Source organism: Oncorhynchus gorbuscha, linkage group LG02 (assembly GCF_021184085.1).
Source record: "Oncorhynchus gorbuscha isolate QuinsamMale2020 ecotype Even-year linkage group LG02, OgorEven_v1.0, whole genome shotgun sequence".
Classification (NCBI taxonomy): Eukaryota; Metazoa; Chordata; class Actinopteri; order Salmoniformes; family Salmonidae; genus Oncorhynchus; species Oncorhynchus gorbuscha.
The window spans coordinates 79,600,215-79,620,472 of NC_060174.1; the positions used below are offsets into that span (position 1 = coordinate 79,600,215).

At 41.2% G+C, this 20,258-nt stretch overlaps 1 protein-coding gene across 5 annotated transcripts in view; it reads right to left on the reverse strand.

The window, feature by feature from the left end:
- LOC124010561 (vacuole membrane protein 1-like) overlaps positions 1-20,258 on the reverse strand; it is a 117,731-nt gene that overhangs the window by 23,392 nt on the left and 74,081 nt on the right. For all 5 annotated transcript variants that reach the window (XM_046323148.1, XM_046323157.1, XM_046323167.1 and 2 more), the window contains 3 exons: positions 12,180-12,260; positions 11,601-11,717; positions 8,774-8,835 (listed from right to left, as the gene is read on the reverse strand). In XM_046323148.1, coding sequence (XP_046179104.1) covers positions 8,774-8,835; positions 11,601-11,717; positions 12,180-12,260 — 260 coding nt within the window. The remainder of the gene's footprint in view (positions 1-8,773; positions 8,836-11,600; positions 11,718-12,179; positions 12,261-20,258) is intronic.

Consider the following 20,258-nt stretch of genomic DNA (forward strand, 5'->3'; position numbering starts at 1 on the left):
ACAGCTTGGAAAATTCCAGAAAATTATGTCATGGCTTTAGCAGCTTCTGATAGGCTAATTGACATAATTTGAGTCAATCAGAGGTGTACCTGTGGATGTATTTCAAGGCCTACCTTCAAACTCAGTGCCTCTTTGCTTGACATCATGGGAACATTTTTTTTAAAGACCTCAGACAAAAATTGTAGAAGTCCACAAGTCTGGTTCATCCTTGGGAGCAATTTCCAAATGCCTGAAGGTACCACGTTCATCTGTACAAACAATAGTAAACACCATGGGACCACGCAGCCGTCATACCGCTCAGGAAGGAGACACATTCTGTCTCCTAGAGAAGAACGTACTTTGGTGCGAATCAATCCCAGAACAACAGCTAAGGACCTTGTGAAGAAGCTGGAGGAGACAGGTACAAAAGTATATACATCCACAGTAAAACGAGTCCTATATCGACATAACCTGAAAGGCTGCTCAGCAAGGAAGAAGCCACTGCTCCAAAACCACCTTAAAAAACCCAGACTACAGTTTGTAACTGCACATGGGGACAAAGATTGTACTTTTTGGAGAAATGTCCTCTGGTCTGATGTAACAAAAATATAATTGTTTGGCCATAATGACCATTGTTATGTTTAGAGGAAAAAGGGGAGGCTTGCAAGCCAAAGAACACCATCCCAACCGTGAAGCACAGGGGTGGCAGCGTCATGTTGTGGGGGTGCTTTGCCGCAGGAGGGACTGGTGCACTTCACAAAATCGATGGCATCATGAGGTAGGAAATTTAGGTGGATATATTGAAGCAACATCTCAAGACATCAGTCAGGAAGTTCAAGCTTGGTCGCAAATGGGTCTTCCAAATGGACAATGACCCCAAGCATACTTCCAAAGTTGTGGCAAAATGGCTTAAGGACAACAAAGTCAAGGTATTGGAGTGGCCATCATAAAACCCTGACCTCAATCCCTTAGAAAATTTGTGGGCGGAACTGAAAAAGCGTGTGTGAGCAAGGGGGCCTCAAACCTGACTCAGTTACACCAGCTCTGTCAGGAGGAATGGGCCAAAATTCACCCAACTCATTGCGGGAAGCTTGTGGAAGGCTATCTGAAACGTTTCGCCCAAGTTAAAGAATTTAAAGGCAATACTACCAAATACTAATTGAGTGTATGTAAACTTCTGACCCACTGGGAATGTGATGAAAGAAATAAAAACTGAAATAAATCATTCTCTCTACTATTATTCTGACATTTCACATTCTTAAAATAAAGTGGTGATCCCAACTGACCTAAGACAGGGAATTTTTACTAGGAATAAATGTCAGGAATTGTGAAACACTGAGTTTAAATGTATTGGCTAAGGTGTATGTAAACTTCCGACTTCAACTGTATATACTGTATTCCATACTATTCTACTGTACTTTAGTCCATTCCGCTCTGACATAGCTCATCCATATGTATATAGTCTTAATTCATTCCTACTTAGATTTGTGTGTATTGGGTATATGTTGTGTAATTGGTTAGATATTACTTCTCAGTATTACTGCACCGTCGGAGCTGGAAGCACAAGTATTTTGCTGCACTCGCAATAACATCTACTAATCACGTGTATGAGTCCACTAAAATTTGATTTGAATATGTTCCCAGGATTCATCCAATGGCTTTGAGGAGTATACCACCTCAGTCACTGGCTTCATCAATAAGTGCATCGATGACGTCGTCTCCACAGTGACCATACATACATATCCCAACCAGAAGCCAGGGATGACAGGCAACATCTGCATCGAGCTAAAGTCTAGAGCTGCTGCTTTCAAGGAGCGGGACACTAATCCGGACGCTTATGAGAAACCCCGCTACGCCCTCAGACGAACCATCAAACAGGCAAAGCGTCAATATAGGATTAAGATTGAATCCTACTACACGCTCGACAGATGTGTAAAAGCTTGAAAACTATTACGGACTACAAAGGGAAACCCAACCGTGAGCTACCCGGTGACGCGAGCATACCAGACGAGCGAAATGCCTTTTATGCCCGCATCGAGGCAAGCAGCACTGAAGCATGCATCAGATCACCAGCTGTTCCGAACGACTGTGTAATAATGGCCAACATTCACAACGCCGCGGGCCCAGACAGATTACCATGACGTGTACTCAAAGTATGCGCGGACCAACTGGCAAGTGTCTTCACTGACATTTTCAACCTCTCCCTGACCGAGTCTGTATTACCTACGTGTTTCAAGCAGACCATCATAGTCCCTGTGCCCAAGGTAGCGAAGGTAACCTGCCTAAATGATTACCGCCCCATAGCATTCACGTCGGTAGCATGAAGTGCTTTGAAAGGCTGGTCATGTCTCACTTCACCAGCATCATCCTGGATACCTTAGACCCACTGCAATTTGAATATTGCCCAAACACATCCACAGATGACTCAATCTCAATTACACTCCACACAGCCATTTCCCACCTTGCCAAAATGAACACTTATATGAGAATGCTGTTCATTGACTACAGCTCAGCGTTCAACGCCATAGTGCCCACAAAGCTCATCACTAAGCTAAGGACCCTGGGACTAAAGACCTCCCTCTGCAACTGGATCCTGGACTTCCTGACAGGCCGCCCCCAGGTGGTAAGGGTACGCAACAACACATCTGCCACACTGATCCTCAACACTTGGGCCCCTCAGGGGTGTGCGCTTATTCCCCTCCTGTATTCCCTGTTCACCCACGACTGCGTGGCCAAACACGACTCCAACATGATCGTTAAGTTTGCTGACGACACAACAGTGTCTGATTACCTGATTACCAAAAACAATGAGACAGCCTATTGGGAAGAGGTCAGAGACCTGGCAGTGTGGTGCCAGGACAACAACCTCTACCTCAATGTGAGCAAGACAAAGGACCTGATCGTGGATTTACATCAACGGGGCTGTAGTGGAGCGGGTTGAGAATTTGAAGTTACTTGGTGTTCACATCACCAACTAACTATCATGGTCCAAACACACCAACACAGTCATGAAGAAGGCATGACAACACCTCTTCTCCCTCAGGAGACTGAAAAGATTTGGCATGGGCAGATCCTCCAAAGTTTCTACAGCTGCACCATCGAGAGCATCCTGACCGATTGTATCACCGCCTGGTGTGGCAACTGCTCAGCATCTGACAGTAAGTCGCTACAGAGAGTAGTGCGTACGGCCCAGTACATCACTGCGGCCAAGCTTCCTGCCATCCAGAACCTATATACTAGGCGGTGTCAGAGGAAGGCCCAAAATATTGTCAAAGACTCCAGTCACCCAAGTCATAGACTGTTCTCTCTGCTCCCGCACGGCAAGCGGTACTGGAGCACCAAGTCTTGGACCAAAAGGCTCCTTAACAGCTTCTACCCCCAAGCCATAAGACTGCTGAACAACTAATCAAATGGCCACCTGGACTATTTATATTGACCCCCCCCACCATTTGTTTTTACACTGCTGCTACTCTCTGTTTATTATCTATGCAAGTCACTTTACCCCTGCCTACATGTGTAAATTACCTTGACTAACCTGTACCCCCGCACATTGACTTGGTACCGGTACCCCCTGTATATAGCCTCGTTATTGATATTTTATTGTGTTACTTTTGATTATTTTTCACTTTAGTTGATTTGGTAAATATTTTCTTAACTCTTTCTTGAACTGTATTGTTGGTTTGTAAGTCAGCATTTCACAATCCTGTTATATTCGGCGCATGTGACAAATAAAGTTTGATTTGATTTACATCTCCTTTCAACTGGGTTTCATATCTGACATCTTGACCAAAAACTTGTATTTTCTTATAATTTCAAATATTGGTTAAGTATATGTTTTCAAAATGACCTAAAGGTCCAGGGAATATAAATTGTGTTGGTGAGAAATGATACTGTGTCTCATAAAAGGTCAATCTATGACTTGTGATAGGGGAATTTACAGCATATTATGGTTATTTTAAAGTTGTGTGCCAGAAGTTCCTCCTCTGTGCTCAATAGCTGCCTATTGTTCAGCAGATGTTCAGATGGACTCAAATGAAAAGGGCACATCCTCAAATCTACTGGGCAAAACTATCTGTCTGACTCTGAGCCACACAGTTTAGGCTATTCTAGTGCCAATAAGATTTATACAACATCTTTCTGATACATTGACATGTGAACGGACTGAACAACAGAGAAATGGATCTTTACAAGTTGAGAATAGTCCAACAACATGTGCTTCAACATTTGCTTTTATATAGCTCTTTCCCAGTGCTGTAATTGTTCAACATCTTTCTCTAAGTGAGGTTAAAAGGGCATTGACTTAAATGTATCTGTGAAGTTATCATAAATGGCTAACCTGACTGACTGACAAGAAGAGGGAAATTAATCTACTCTCTCATATCATGTGAGAGTGAAATCATCGCAAGTCCAAAGGTCAATTAATTCAAGGAATGCCATGACTTTACGCTTTCACTCCTCTTTCCATTTGAGACAGACATGGTATAGTCATCTTCTTGCAATTACATTGTAACAGAAGGCAGATGAAACAAAACAATATAACAACAATGAGGAAACTGAGGAAAAGAGAGGAAAAGATGGTGTAAATATGGTGGGATCGTTAAATGAAACAATTTCAATAAACAAATAATGGCTTTGATTTATTTCAGAACTTTCAATAAGAATAAAACTAGAACAATTTTGATCTAATAAAACTTGAAAAGTCGTCTGTTATTTCACCCCACTCCAACATATACTGTACATTTTGAAAAGTGTTTTTAAAGAATTTCAAATAAGATTTGTAAGCACAGCAATAATTTGCAATGACGCAACACAGTCAATATTTGTTTGTTTGAGTAAATGAAAAACAATTTGTTAAATATTGACAGCTATCAACAGAGCTGCACAGAGAATATCTGTCTGAAGAATATACAATATGACTACTAAAGGTTAAAAACATGTGTGTCTGAAGAATATACAATATGACTACTAAAGGTTAAAAACATGTGTGTCTGAAGAATATACAATATGAATACTAAAGGTTAAAAACATGTCTGTCTGAAGAATATACAATATGAATACTAAAGGTTAAAAAACATCTCTCTGAAGAATATACAATATGACTACTAAAGGTTAAAAACATGTCTGTCTGAAGAATATACAATATGAATACTAAAGGTTAAAAACATGTCTGTCTGAAGAATATACAATATGACTACTAAAGGTTAAAAACATGTCTGTCTGAAGAATATACAATATGAATACTAAAGGTTAAAAACATGTCTGTCTGAAGAATATACAATATGAATACTAAAGGTTAAAAAACATCTCTCTGAAGAATATACAATATGACTACTAAAGGTTAAAAACATGTCTGTCTGAAGAATATACAATATGAATACTAAAGGGTAAAAACATGTCTGTCTGAAAAATATACAATATGACTACTAAAGGTTCAAAAAACATGTCTCTGAAGAATATACAATATGAATACTAAAGGTTAAAAAAACATGTCACAACAACGTTAACAGTCAAGTTATGAACCTTGTACTATAAAACTGGCTATACAGGAAAGCCGTTGGGGCCTGTAAGAGCAGTTTTCTCAATAATTTTAACAGAAACTAGAGTAAATATTAAAACATAATTTACTAAGAGGTCTCTTTTTATGAGCTGTGTATAGATAAATATGTGAGAAACGGTGGTTGTGATACACCCACAGGGAGAACAAAGATATCACCAGATATCATCTTCCATTCCTGTGTCTGAACATCATTAAAACCATAACAGTCTTATAGGTTTAAAAAATGATTACCGACAACACAAACAACACTTTTACAGGAGATTATAACTACCATAATTCTACAGTCCTTAACTGTACCACTGCTTACTGCGACCAACCAACATAAGAAAATCTGAGCATTGTCACTGAAAGAATGTTATTCAATACATATAAAACTGAAAAAATCCACTTCAAAAAGAAGATGATTTAGCATTGATTGCAAGTGTAAAAAAATAAATTTAAGAAAATGGAAAGAGAAAAGGAACTCTGGTGGACAATAAATAGGCCAAAACAAGCAATGAAAAGGTTCATGAATGGAAATGTGGACAGGCAGCAAAGGGGTTAAGTAAAAGTGGCAATGGGCATGGGTAGGTAGTTAAAGAGTTAATATTAAAGGGTTACAAGTAAAGGTGTGGTTTGTCCGGTAAAGGGTTAATAATAGTGAAGGTGTGGTTAGTCCGGTAAAGGGTTAATAATAGTGAAGGCGTGGTTAGTCCAGTAAAGGGTTAATAATGGTGAAGGTTTGGTTAGTCCGGTAAAGGGTTAATAATAGTGAAGGTGTGGTTAGTCCAGTAAAGGGTTAATAATAGTGAAGGTGTGGTTAGTCCGGTAAAGGGTTAATAATAGTGAAGGTGTGGTTAGTCCGGTAAAGGGTTAATAATAGTGAAGGTGTGGTTAGTCTGGTAAAGGGTTAATAATAGTGAAGGTGTGGTTAGTCTGGTAAAGGGTTAATAATAGTGAAGGTGTGGTAAGTCTGGTAAAGGGTTAATAATAGTGAAGGTGTGGTTAGTCCGGTAAAGGGTTAATAATAGTGAAGGTGTGGTTAGTCCAGTAAAGGGTTAATAATAGTGAAGGTGTGGTTAGTCCAGTAAAGGGTTAATAATAGTGAAGGTGTGTGAGGTGGAAATGTGACAGAGCCATTGCTGGATGGCAGTTTCTGTGTGAAAGCCTCACTATCAGGCAACTCTCAAGGTGGATGGGCCTCAGTCAGGAAGGAAGTTGACGGTTAACAGGTTGTAAAAAGGGGGAAACAGTGAGTTTGTGACTTGCAGTGAAACTTTCCATTCACCTCTGATGTGTCACTCTGTATTTCTGTGGCTCAATGACGATCAGCCCCCCATGGACTGAAACTATCATAACGCTATCTATCCATCATTACACACACACAAACACACACACACACAACTATAAAATGTTTATATGATTCATACGATAATTAAATGAATAGCCTATATTGAAATAAATGAATTTGAAAAGGATATGAACAGCAATGCTGAAAACTCCTCAAACCCTCACAACGCTATCTATCCATCATTATAAACACACACACACACACACACACACACACACACACACACACACACACACACACACACACACACACACACACACACACACACACACACACACACACACACACACACACACACACACACACACACACACACACACACACACACACACAAATGGCTATAAAATGTTCATATGATTCATATGATGATGAAATGAATAGCCTATATTCAAATACATTAATTTGAAAAGCATGTGAACAACAATGCTGAAAACCGTTCATGAATGATAAAACTCTCTGAACCCTTGTGAATGACCAAACAGCTTTAACTAAAATTGCCCGTTTGTCTGTTAACTCGATTTGGGAATAATCTTTCAACAAATTAGAGAAAAAAAACGAAGCCTTTTATTAAAACCAGCTCTAAATAAAGCCACCAAAGTATTCATTCTTGAAACAAAGAAAAGAGCGATGAAAGAAACTGCTGGCAAGGATGAGAGCTGATGCAATCTCGCAGTCTGATTTCAGCACAGCCAAGTGTGTGTGTGTGTGTGTGGGGGGGGGTGTACGTGTGTGTGTGTCAGGTGCCAATTTAACACCATCCCAACTGGCAGAGGGTAGTTACCTGCTACACACACACACACAATGGTCCTGGCCATGACAACTCTACAAAGGCAACAGGTTGCTTCCCCCTATACCTGGTCAGCAGGCAGCCCCATATACAGGCCAGGGTAATACATTTTTCACACTATTGTGTCGACTTAACCCGTAATGTGCTGGCTCAGATATTACTCTGCTGGCCAAATGAAAGATCCTATGTTGTTTCTTTCAGCACTTTTCCAACAATTCTGGTGGATACATAACCATGTCAGTGCAGCATGGATCAGTAGTGTGAGGCAGGGTGGGCGGGTGTGAAGCCTCTATTAGCAGCAGGCTTAGTTGGAAGGCCAGACCACAGGGTCCCAGGCCTGGTGACAGTGACGTCTGACTGGACATCAGATCAGTCTGGGAGGGTGACACCAAGCCATCAGTGGTGGGCGAAGGATGGAAAAAGGACACGGCAGTTGTCGCGCCATTCTTTAAGGCCCGTGTGAAATGTCTTTATACGTAGATATCAACAAACCCTGTTCCGCTTGAGTGCCATATGACACCAAATGAATAGCACACAACCAGTCTGTTTAAGGTCACCATGGCAAAGCAGTGCCACATCATAACAGGACCAAGATTTGAATGTAGATTTCAACTAGACCGCATGCCAGAGACAGTTCATCCTAACCTGAGAAACAATCTTACATAGAATGTCCATATTCATAGCCACCCACACCAAGTGGCAGAGCATGGCCATCATCAGCATCCAGACTAGGTAACAGACTGAGGGGTATCTCTTACAAGAGCAGCGTCAATACCATACACATTCTCCTGTATAATCACCACCCTTCCAGGGTCTGTCAAATGAAGAACACAGCATGTTCCAGTTCCCCATGATTAATTCATGCTAACATTTTGGTAAGAGACCTGAGTTACATTCAGAACAAAGTCAGAATGGGTTTTTCCTAAAAAGGGCAAAAACGGCCTCAAAATGTCACACTCTCAACCGTCATGTTCCAAATGAACCCTTTAATGTGGGATACTACCCCTGTCATTGTCCGCCTCCATCCTGTGACACAAACACTCATGCAAGCAAGCACACACACACACACATTTCCATTTCTTCAGGATGTCCAATGTTACTTAGTGGCTAGGTTACTCACCCGATCAGAGACACCATCTGCTCCACTATGTGGCTGCTGAAGGTTATGATCACAAACAGTTTCTGTGAGGAAGAAAGAGAGAGACAATCAGTCAGTCTGTGGGTCTTGAGGTCGTGGGGGGTACAGACAGGCCCAGCCACGGCAGTACACTCATGGTTTGATCAGTAATACCTCCTCTGCTGGACCCCCTGTAGTCAACCAACACCACATTAGGTGCCTGACAGGCGGTCAGCCCAAAACCAGCCATGAAGTGGCCCTTTGTCATCAAGGCCAGGAACAAAAGTCAGAGGCCCTATGACACATTTTAACCAACGCACAGACACTCAGGACAAGAAATGAATCTACACAGGCAGGCAGTCTTCAGGGGGTGAGGATGAGGGAGGGTGTGGGGTTACAGCTGATACAGATAACAGTTGAAGAGGGGGATGGGAGGAGGAGTAGGAGGTGGAGAGGAGTATTGAGGGGATGGGCGGGATCAGGAGGAGATGTGTCACTCCTCTCAGACAGACGTTTATAACAGTAAAGGGGTTTGTTTTGTTCCTGTCCAGTCGAATTCCTGCTTACTCATTGCCTCAGACTGGACACAGGAGACAGGGGGTTGGGGGGTTGGCCATTACGGCTCAATCAGACCCTATTAGGGGGCTCATTACGTCTCTGTTTACCGTTCAGTTACTGTTCAGCCACCCACTGAGCAGGAAACCAGGAAGCACTGGGTCCGGGAGAGGCCAAAATGGATGCCACTGCCCATAACAAAGACCAAGTCTAACAAATATGTTTTTGTCCTTTTCGGACTCATGAAAACCTGGTAGGGAAGTGCACAGGTTTAACATGATGATACTACCCCATTGTGCCACTCATATAGGGAATCAACACTGGACTGGGTTCTCATAATAGCAATGTGCATGTCTGTTGAAACCCCTTGAAACACAAAGCCCATAACTAAACTAGTAGGAATGTGGAAGTCAGGGAGGCTATCATAAAGGAGATGACTTCTCTCCTATTGTTTAGGCCAGACTGTGTGTCACGGGTACTGAAGGTAAATGAAAATACCAGAAACTGAGCTTTTACTGTCCACTTCTTAAATGGAAGGACATTTACTCATGTCTCCGCTCAGCTAAACCTAACGGAGCCATTTCAAAATGTTACAGATAGATTATAATTAATGGACATTTTTGTAGGGGCTGTTACATTTGAGTTAGGGCCAATCCAGTCTGACTTTTTAAAGTGGAAATTACAAACTTTAGAACCATTTTTAAACATTGAATACACTGCAAGTTTGCATAAAAACAGTAATCAAATCAAAACCTAGCTAATAAACATCACCATAAAGGACCGTTAGAAAACCAGATCCAGTTTAGAGTATGACAGGGTCAAGCGTTGTGAAAAGGTCTGGATCCTCGGGGACTCATGTGCCATTGTTAACAGGAACAGATTGTTATTGTGAACCTGAATTTACCACCTGACCTGCAGGTACAGTACAACCCAGTTATCCAGCTCTCAAACCCCCCTAGTGCATTGTTCCCCTGCTTAGGCACACAAGGGAGAATGTTCACCTGTTCCCCATTACAGTCTATCATATTGCCCCTTCATTCCCTCTCTTTCATGACAAGTTCAACAACTATACATCTCTGTGACTCACAGTACAGTACAATATACTGTCAACATAAAACTACAAAGAAGTGCCATCTAATAGAATATCATTTTCTGCATTCTTTCCAGACTTAACACAATGGGGGGAAAGAACAGGAGAAGCTGAGAGAACAGGGGTTTGTTCAGAATGTTCAGATTGAACTGTATTGTTTACAGAGGACATGATCTGTCAGGTATAGAGCATTGTGTCAGCTATATTCATTACATTTCTATCTGCAACACAGGACGTTTCATTTCACTGAATACATCCCAGGCTGACCCCAGCCAGTTATGATGGTGAGCCTGGTTCCATTTCCAGTCAATTTGGTGTGTCATTGTAAAGCTTGCCCTGGCCGTGTCAGGCAGGTAGGGGACAGTGACACACCTCTGATTCTGCCTGGATGTGGAGCCACAGTCATCGGCCCAAGGGACACTAGGCCTAATTGACTCTATGATGCTGCTGCCCACGCCACTCTCTGTATCATCACAGACAGTGTTTATCTACAATAGGGTTTGATCTATGGACACCACCCCACACCTCACTGCTTGCGCATCGACAGAAAGTGAACTTAACATTACTAGTAAGATAACAAATCCTAATAAATCAGCTTACTCCATTGGTGTTTAAATTCATTTTTATAAAATACTTTATAGAAGAGTTAGAAAGTCTAATCCATTAAGCATACAGACACTACCATGGCACAAAGTGGATTAAGTCCTTAATCCTTGCATGCAGGGAAAACTGATTCAACTTTGACACAATAACCATCACGGTATACTTCTTTACAGTACAGATTCACCTTTCAGTACAGAAAAAACTCAAGTGATTCAAATATCTTCTCCCTACTAAAGTACGCATCTCTGTGCGCAGAATCTTCTTTCACAAAATGGACGACCGACTCTTGCTTTCACTGGCCAAAATGGCCTCCTTACACTCTCAGTTGAGTACAGTACAGGAGGATCCCTCCTCATCCTCTTCATGGTTTTACTATCATGTCTGACATATTCATATTCAAAATAACCAGAAGCCTTGATCTATCAATTCTATAAGAAAAAAGGTGGCTTTGTCAAAATGTTATATCAAACTACTGACCTTAATAAGTAGCCTCTTTGACAGAACAAAATAATACATAAGAAAAGTGAGCTCTGTGTGCAAGACATCTATGTAAAAATGTGTGCTTGTATACAGTAAACTCACCTGAATGTGCATTTTGATTATGGCTTTCCCAATTAGTGTTGCTCCAAAAAAGGTCCAAAAGGGAACAAGGAAATGACCACATGTTATACCTGCCAGGTCAAACAATGGATTTGGGATCTGGAGAAACAGAGAATATGTATTAAATATAAGAAATGAATATGAACAACTGACAACAATTATAGAGAAAACAACTTTATTCTATAGAAAAGTGCAGGGACCCAATATACTTCAATATACTTCAATATGCTTCAGTACAAACATTTTTGTTCAATGTTCCTATGTTTGAGGTGTTTAGCACTTACTGGAGGTATCTTACAGATTAGTAATACAATGACTGAAATCTACAGAATATACGTAGTTTTAGATTTAGATTTATATTTATCTTTATTAATAATCTGTTCTGTCTTCTGGTTTGAGAATCAGCAGTTCACTTTAAATAGACAGACAGTTTCATGATGCCTAGAATTTCTCTTTTAAGGCTTGAATTTAAACTTGAAGTCACTTTCTAGTATTTTCAGACATTAATTGGGGTGATTAAAATGTTTCAACAGAATACAGTTAATATATGATTTCACTTACAGAGGCACAGGCGAGAATTCCAAAGAATCCAACCCTCTGAACCATTATCTGCACTGCTAGTTTTGCTCTGGTGGCAAAGTCCTGAAAAGGAGCAAAAATAATGGCAAATATTTAACTGATCATTCTATACAGACCATGTAATTCTTATTCGCATTTCATCATAGAAATGTAATGTATGAATCTTTAAATGAGTAACGTATTATGTTCATTTGAGCAGAATTAAATTATTTCTCAGCAGTGAAGACCTAAAGCTATTTATGCAATCAATAACCTTTTCAATAATCTATGGTGATTAAAGATAGAAGGATGATCTCCGACCCATTTTTAATATCTCACAGATGAACACATAGTAGTAACATTACTAAAAATACTTCCAAAACATTGTTCATTCTATAATTTATCTGGGAACTTGTATCATTAGGAAAAAGGTTTCAAAATTGTTTGAGGCTTGTCGACAAGACGCGAAGAGAGATGATCCTTGCAAAATCAATACAAATCAAAGTGATCCAATAAAAACTATTGAGTTACAGTCTAAGGAATTCCATTATTTAAAAAATGGCGTTATATATAATTGATCCTCTCTAAGGAAATACCGTTGTGGTGTGTGCTGAAAGTCATTTGTGAGTTGTAACGCATTTCTGTATTTGAAATGATAAATGCATTAGACGAAAACAGGCTCGTGGAGATTTGAGACTTGACATTACTATTAGTATAGTAAAATGTGAGATTATGGAGCAAGATTTTAAGACTATAGAAAATATACTTACTGTAGGTTTAGGACAAACAGGTGTCTTTTTTATCATCTCTTCTCATTTATATTTTGTATTTTTAACACACTGACCATGAATATAAAGAAAAGAAGGATGCTGGCATTTTATATGTACAAATATATCAGAGAGCAGATTATTGATTAACGAATAATATGGTGTATATCAAGTAAACCTATTTCTCTAAGAAGTAAATGTACAATTAACATATTGAATTGTGGCAACATGGCATCTTTCTATTTATTTAAAAGAATATTGTGACATGCTTTACAGATTTTTCCAAGTCACTATTATCTAGATATTTATTTTCCTTCATATATCAACATTTCTTTTACCAAAAGGTGTTCTAAGCCCTGCAAAAGTGCTGCACACAGTCAATTGTCCTGTCAGTTGTCTAATTGGAACAATCACTCTCTGCAAAACTCCTCCAAACACCTTTTATACTGGGATATTATATATTCACATCCACCAACTGGCCGTTTTCAATCCAATATCATTGGGAATGTGAGGGCAAGACTAGACTTCCTGGTCATTCCAATGACTCACAGATTCTTCGTAATTCTGCAGCCTTTCCCCGCCATCTCTCCTGACAACTCAACAAAAGGCTCTTTTCAAAGCAATGACATGGATTTTTCCTCAATATACCTATGCTGGGAAGATGAGGGTTAAACTCTAGTTGATGTAGTTAAAACATATTTCTGGGAACTGTGACGGAAGGATGGCGGAATTATCCTGGAATGATTATGGTAAATTGGTCCTACTTCTGATGATTGTATTAGAATGCCACTAGAGATAGCACTACAAATTGTATGCATGTGCTGATGTGTTTATTTTGTCTTGATTTTAGGCAAATTATTATGTTTTACAGATATTTAACTATGGCAAAGCTGTAAGGTTGGTATATCAATTTAAGGGGAATAAAAAATGTCATGTAAATTCAATCTAAAAACAGACTGGGGCTAATTTGTGAAATCATGCTGAGGGTATTGTCTATTTATATGTATAGATTTGTATTTAATATTGCAAAATGTATATAAAGACTTTTATTGACTGGACTCCAAAAATCTATTGTGTAGATATTGATTGCTCCATGACTGAAGGTTTGATATGAAGTCTTGATGTGTTTAAATATGTGTGTGTTTAAGTGCACATCTAACACACTATCCCTTTCATGTTCTAATCAATGGTAATGACATTAGATGACATCAACACATCTTTCCTTTGATATTTAACATGTCAAATACATTTGACTTGTGAGCTGTAGGAGCATGTTTTACTTCTCCAAACAATGTGTATGGCACAAAGAATGTGAGGTATGGCACAAAGAATGTGTTGTATGGCACAAAGAATGTGTTGTATGGCACAAAGAATGTGTTGTATGGCACAAAGAATGTGTTGCATGGCACAAAGAATGTGTTGTATAGCACCAAGTCATTCCTTTTAGAGGATTGACTGGAATCATCCACTAACTTGTAGACTAACCTTTAGGTCATCTCTCAGGCTAGATCTGATATGATGCATAAACAACTCTGAACTGGCCAGACCTCAAACTGCAGGCTTTCAAATGACTATACCATAGTATTACTAGTTAATGGTAGTTCACATTTAATATGTTCAATTGCTATAATTATTTGCAAAATGAAACTGCAACTTCAAATCAGATAGGACGTGCCCCACAGAATTAGTAATATACTCATCCAGATCATTATGTTCTACAAGAAATTGATTAAACATCAATGCATGATGAAAATTGCTTATTGACAATGACCATCACCCATAAAATATCTACTTTTATGGGTGAACATTTTATTTATAGGACTTTCACCATTGTTTCACACACATACCGGTCAATTGAAACTTGAGAGTTTAACTTGACTGGGGGGAGAATGAGGTTAGGGTATTAAGACAAGATCATGCCTAATATGGTCAACAAAGCAGTAGAGTAATGGTGGCATTGCTTCAAGAGCAGGAGCCGGCCCACAGGAAATTTTGGAGACATAGGGAGTAGACTAAAAGAGGGGGGCCCAACTGACATCCACTCTGATTGGCTCACATTTTGAATTTCTCCATCAGATTCTATCCAATCACAGGAGCTTTCCACAAGGATAATCCTGCTTCTCTAATTCTAGCCTTCTGTTCCAAATTCTTTATTCTGTTTTTTGTTCTTTTTTTCACCGTTCCCCCCCCCTCCCCCCTTTCTAAATCTTGGAGACGGAGCTGGTTGTCTGGGGGAAGGAATGTGTATGGTTTACAGCTGAACGACTCTGGACCGTCTGTTGACCACAAACACCTAACAACCACAGGACTAGAATAGGGGATTTATGCTTCAATAACTAATAACTGTTAGGGAAATCAGCATAGATTAGTCAATGAATCACATTTATTAGATTAAATATGATATTTGCATTGGTATAGTTTACAAAGTTAGTGGAGTTCTGGATTTCCACTCACTTGACTGGTATAGATGAGTGAAAGGAAAATAGCTACCTCACCACTGAATTAAATGAAGGTCCCAGTGGGGGGGAATATCGGGTGTTTACACGTGACATTGTCATTCACTAGCGGGACTCTCCCCTTTTCTCCTCCTGTATGTATCTTCTGTACCACAAAATTGTCCATCTTACATGACCAGTGTTCAGAAATCCAGACACCACACAATGTGTGTTGTACGCAGTTCATGGAAAATCACCATCTTGGCCAGGCTTCCACCCACGGCTGCCTCCCTCCCGTCCCCATCCCCCGCGCAGCGCGTTATCCCCCAGGGCAGGGCTTACCAGCAATTACATTTTGGAGATCTTGTCAAGGGTGCAGTGTCATTAAAACCATGGGGGCATGGCTCCAGCTTTTGGCTCTCCATCTCTTTACTCAGCACTCTGTACCCAATATTCCCCCACATCAAGATGATGCCTCCAACGTGAAGTAAAACGTCTGATCTATCATTTATATGTTAAGTCTATTACAGTTAGTGGCCCCATCACCTGCTGTGGAGTTTGCTTCTTATTTTGCCAACTAAAGTTATGCAAATAAACATGGAATATTAGACCTCGTTATGGTAATGTCTGAAGGTACAACAGGTCTCGCAAGGTTGAGTGACTGTCGGGGACTTCTTAGTAATGAAACAATATCAATCACCATGGTGATTACAAGGGAATCCAGGTTGTAAGATTTTTTACAAGGATATTACATTATCAGAGCCTATCTGAACACATTCTATATTCACTGTTCCACAACATTTCCACACAAAGGGCACCAATGAGCACCATGTTTAGCATAATAGTTTGAATAGCAATGGTTACTGTTGCCAGAGAGATGACGAAGGTTGACGCAAACAGGCAGTGGGAAAAAAGTGAAATAGTTGACCGTTTCCCTCCTCACATGTAATGATATAGCAACCCTACTCTGAAAAACAGTTTATATAAACAAACCAGGCCACTCCATGTTTATGATAACAACTTGCCCAGATATCAATTCATACAATTTATGCATGACTCATTATACTGATGAATTATACTCATTATACTCTAGAACATAAATGTATGCTTTCTGATGAGCTGAAAGGTTTAAACATGTGGGTGGTTGGATAATGAATAATTGTGCTATTCTACAGACTTTAATAGATGTGGTGGAAGTAAGGAGTTGAAAACCATCCAGAATAGGCAGACGACAAAGCAATGTGCATCTGGAAGAGGTAAGTGTCAGTGAAGGAAAAATCAACATCCATCCACTGTTTTTTTCTCTCTCTTTTTCCTGAATGAAACTCGTTCACACACACAGGAAGGAGGACACATCTCCAGAGCGGAGCGGCGCGGGTTGAGCCCTGACGGAGAGATGGCTAAAGTTCATCTCATTAACTCCCCCACAAGCCCGTTCCCTTCTCTCACACACACACAGAGACACACACACACACACACACACACAGGAAGCAGAGTGGTTAAGGCTCCTGACGCAACCCAACCCCAGCCCCATAGTCCCTTCTACAAAATTCAAATCTATCGAGACAAAAAAAGTGCCCCCGAGTCCACGTTGACAAATTCTTTAACAAGCTGTGGTTGAAGGGAAGCTGGTTTTACTCTGACTCACCCCCTCCTTTCAAACAGTTTACTGGAAATAAAGGGGAGGAGGAGGGAGAGGGCACTTTCAGAGAAGTCATGTGACGGGGCTGGGCAAACCACAGCACAGAAAGCCTTTGAGTGGAGTGTAGTAGGCCAGGGGGAGGCAGGGGGAGGGCACACGCCCAGCCCAGCGCAGCGCAGCGCAGCGCAGCGCAGACGGCTCTTATTCAGGATACAGGAGATACAATCCTGGGAGTTGGCAATCAACAATTCACAGTGCTGGTTAACTACTTCCATGCCGGCCAAAAACATAAAGCACTTGAGGGAAACCACTGAATCACAATGCCACGTTTTGGACGTTGTTCATCTAGAGAGGATTCCAGGATTCATTTTCAGAACATAAGTATCATCCAAATGTTCAAACAAATGTTTTAAAAACGCACATTTTCATGACATCAGCATCTGGACCTGCTTAGTAAAGTCATGACTATCATTCTTGAATAAGGTCTTGAAGGGGGGCTGTGTTCTCCTGCCGTCACTCATGTGCGCCTGCTTGTGGCAGGAAGTTGGCACGTGCGCGTTCTGAGAAATGCCACTGGGTTTACGTCAAGCTCCTGGCACATTGACACCCCTATAATCTCAGAGTAAGAGAGAAGAGAGTCAGCATCTCCAACCTGCCGTGGAGCCCAAAGACATATCCGATCACAAACTCTCCCATGTTACTATTCAATCCCATCTCTATTTTCTATAATCACTTTTCTAATCTTGGTTAAAATAACAGACAATAACGATGCAATATAAATCCACGGCAACGAGATGTCCATAATCGCTTCGATGTCTTCCTTTAAGAATGTACAGTATAACAAGCATGCAATGCAATAAGCGGTCTCTCTCTCGGCCAGTGAAACAATCCACCCTCGTTGTAGGTGACAGAAGGAGAGAGAAGAAAGGAAAATAAGGCTTCCGACTCCTGTAGCTCAGCAAACTCTCCTGGTGTGAGCAACCTACTGCCAGATGCTGTCCACACACACACCCGGTGACCAGACCACACTGTAAAGATGTCAACAGAAAGAGACAGAACAAGGAGAGAGAGAGAGAGAGAGAGAGACAGAGACAGAGAGAGAGAGAGAGAGAGAGAGAGAGAGAGAGAGAGAGAGAGAGAGAGAGAGAGAGAGAGAGAGAGAGAGAGAGAGAGAGAGAGAGGGAGAGACAGAGAGAGAGAGAGAGAGAGAGAGAGAGAGAGAGAGAGAGAGAGAGAGAGAGAGAGAGAGAGAGAGAGAGAGAGAGAGAGAGAGACAGAGAGAGACAGAGAGAGACAGAGAGAGACAGAGAGAGAGAGAGAGAGACAGAGAGAGAGAGAGAGAGAGAGAGAGAGAGAGAGAGAGAGAGAGAGAGAGGGAGGGAGGGAGGGATATCAACAGAAATAGAGAGTGTGTGACAGAGATAAAGAGAGAGAGCAGTAGAGGGAGAGTGAAAGAGCCTCAGAGCACTAACTAATTCAGACCCAGCAGCTCTGTGGTCGGTGACACTTGTTCAACCTTTCTGAGGATGCGAAACAAACAACCAACAAGCCCTGATGCCTCGGACACGTCAAAGTTACAGCGGAGAAAAAGAAGAAGAAACAACGATAACGAAGAGCGGACAAGATTAATGGGTCGATGGACAAAATATGACTCTCCACATCGGGGCATCTGTCTTTCTCTCACACGTCCTCTCTCTTTTCCTCTGCTCTCTCCCGCTCCCTCTCTCTCCGTCTTCGTTTGTTCGTTTTGGTGGAGAGCCGAGCGGGACTTTATCAGTGTGTCGAATGATGTTAGAGCTCCAGACTCACACGTGGTCTGAGGGCCAAGGGAGGCTGGAGACTGTGCCATCTGCAGATGCCCATGGTATGAGTGATAAACTAATCATGACAGTAGGTACCCCCATCACTACGGGAAGGGAGCACTCACCCACTATCAAACCACCAGTCACACCCTGCTGACCCACCAGATGAAAACACATATGTCAATGTGCCTGATGTTGAACGCCAATGTCTTTTTTGGTTATATCAGAAAGTAATTCATGTACAGTTTTGTACAGAGTGTGAGCTTATAGTGTGAGTCTATCTATTAAGAGCAGACAGTGCTCAGAGTACTATCAATAGCTCACAGTATAACGACTCATTAAATCACTACGTAATCAACCGTTAAAGCCCCTCAAGTCATGTCAACCACTAGTTGACCCAAATGTCTGATTTAAATTGGAATAAAACAAACCTTTGGCTAGTCTATTTTCAAACATGAAGGAGAATCGGGTCATTTTTCGGCACTAGCTTCTCCAAACCGTTTTCCTGCCTGCCCCCATTGTTTGACCTGTATTGTGCTGGAATGCTCATGACATTGAATGACATTGTGAAATACATTCCTTCGGATTAAAGTGCACTCAGAGAAGGCTAAGATTGTGGAGGGAAAAAGCAACTGACATCTTGTCTATTCTTTCATTCACGGAGGAAAATAATATTTACTATGAGTTGTCATGGTCAAAGTACTTGTCGAGCCGATGTAGAACTGAAAATACTGTTTGTCATGGTATTACAAAAGCCAATGCAGGCACCTTGAAAACAATGGCTTTGCCCTTGATGGCACTTAGACCGAGCAGAGCATTGTAAAAGGCAGAAACACATGACTGCTTCAGTCTGCTTCAGAGGTAGGGAACTGGGAATGGGTTAGCTAAGGCGTGTGTGTGCATGTGTGTGTGAGAGAGAGCGAGAGATAAGGGAACGGGCTTGTGGGGAATGAATGAGATGAACTTTAGCCATCTCTCCGTCAGGGCTCAACTGACTCCGCTCTGTGTGTGTGTTTGTGCGTGCGCATACACATCCAAGAGGTTTCCGCTGGTATGACACATGGATACACTGTGACTGGTTTGTTTCAACAAAGTTGCACAAAAGGTTGCTAGATGAGGAGCGAGAGAAAGCAGAGGAAAACAGAGTGAGACCCGGAGGACAGTAGTGACAGGTAGAGAATGAGTAGTGAGAAGAGAGAGGAGAAGAAGAGGGAGGAGAGAAAGCAGAGGAAAACAGAGTGAGACCCGGAGGACAGTAGTGACAGGTAGAGAATGAGTAGTGAGAAGAGAGAGGAGAAGAAGAGGGAGGAGAGAAAGCAGAGGAAAACAGAGTGAGACCCGGAGGACAGTAGTGACAGGTAGAGAATGAGTAGTGAGAAGAGAGAGGAGAAGAAGAGGGAGGAGAGAAAGCAGAGGAAAACAGAGTGAGACCCGGA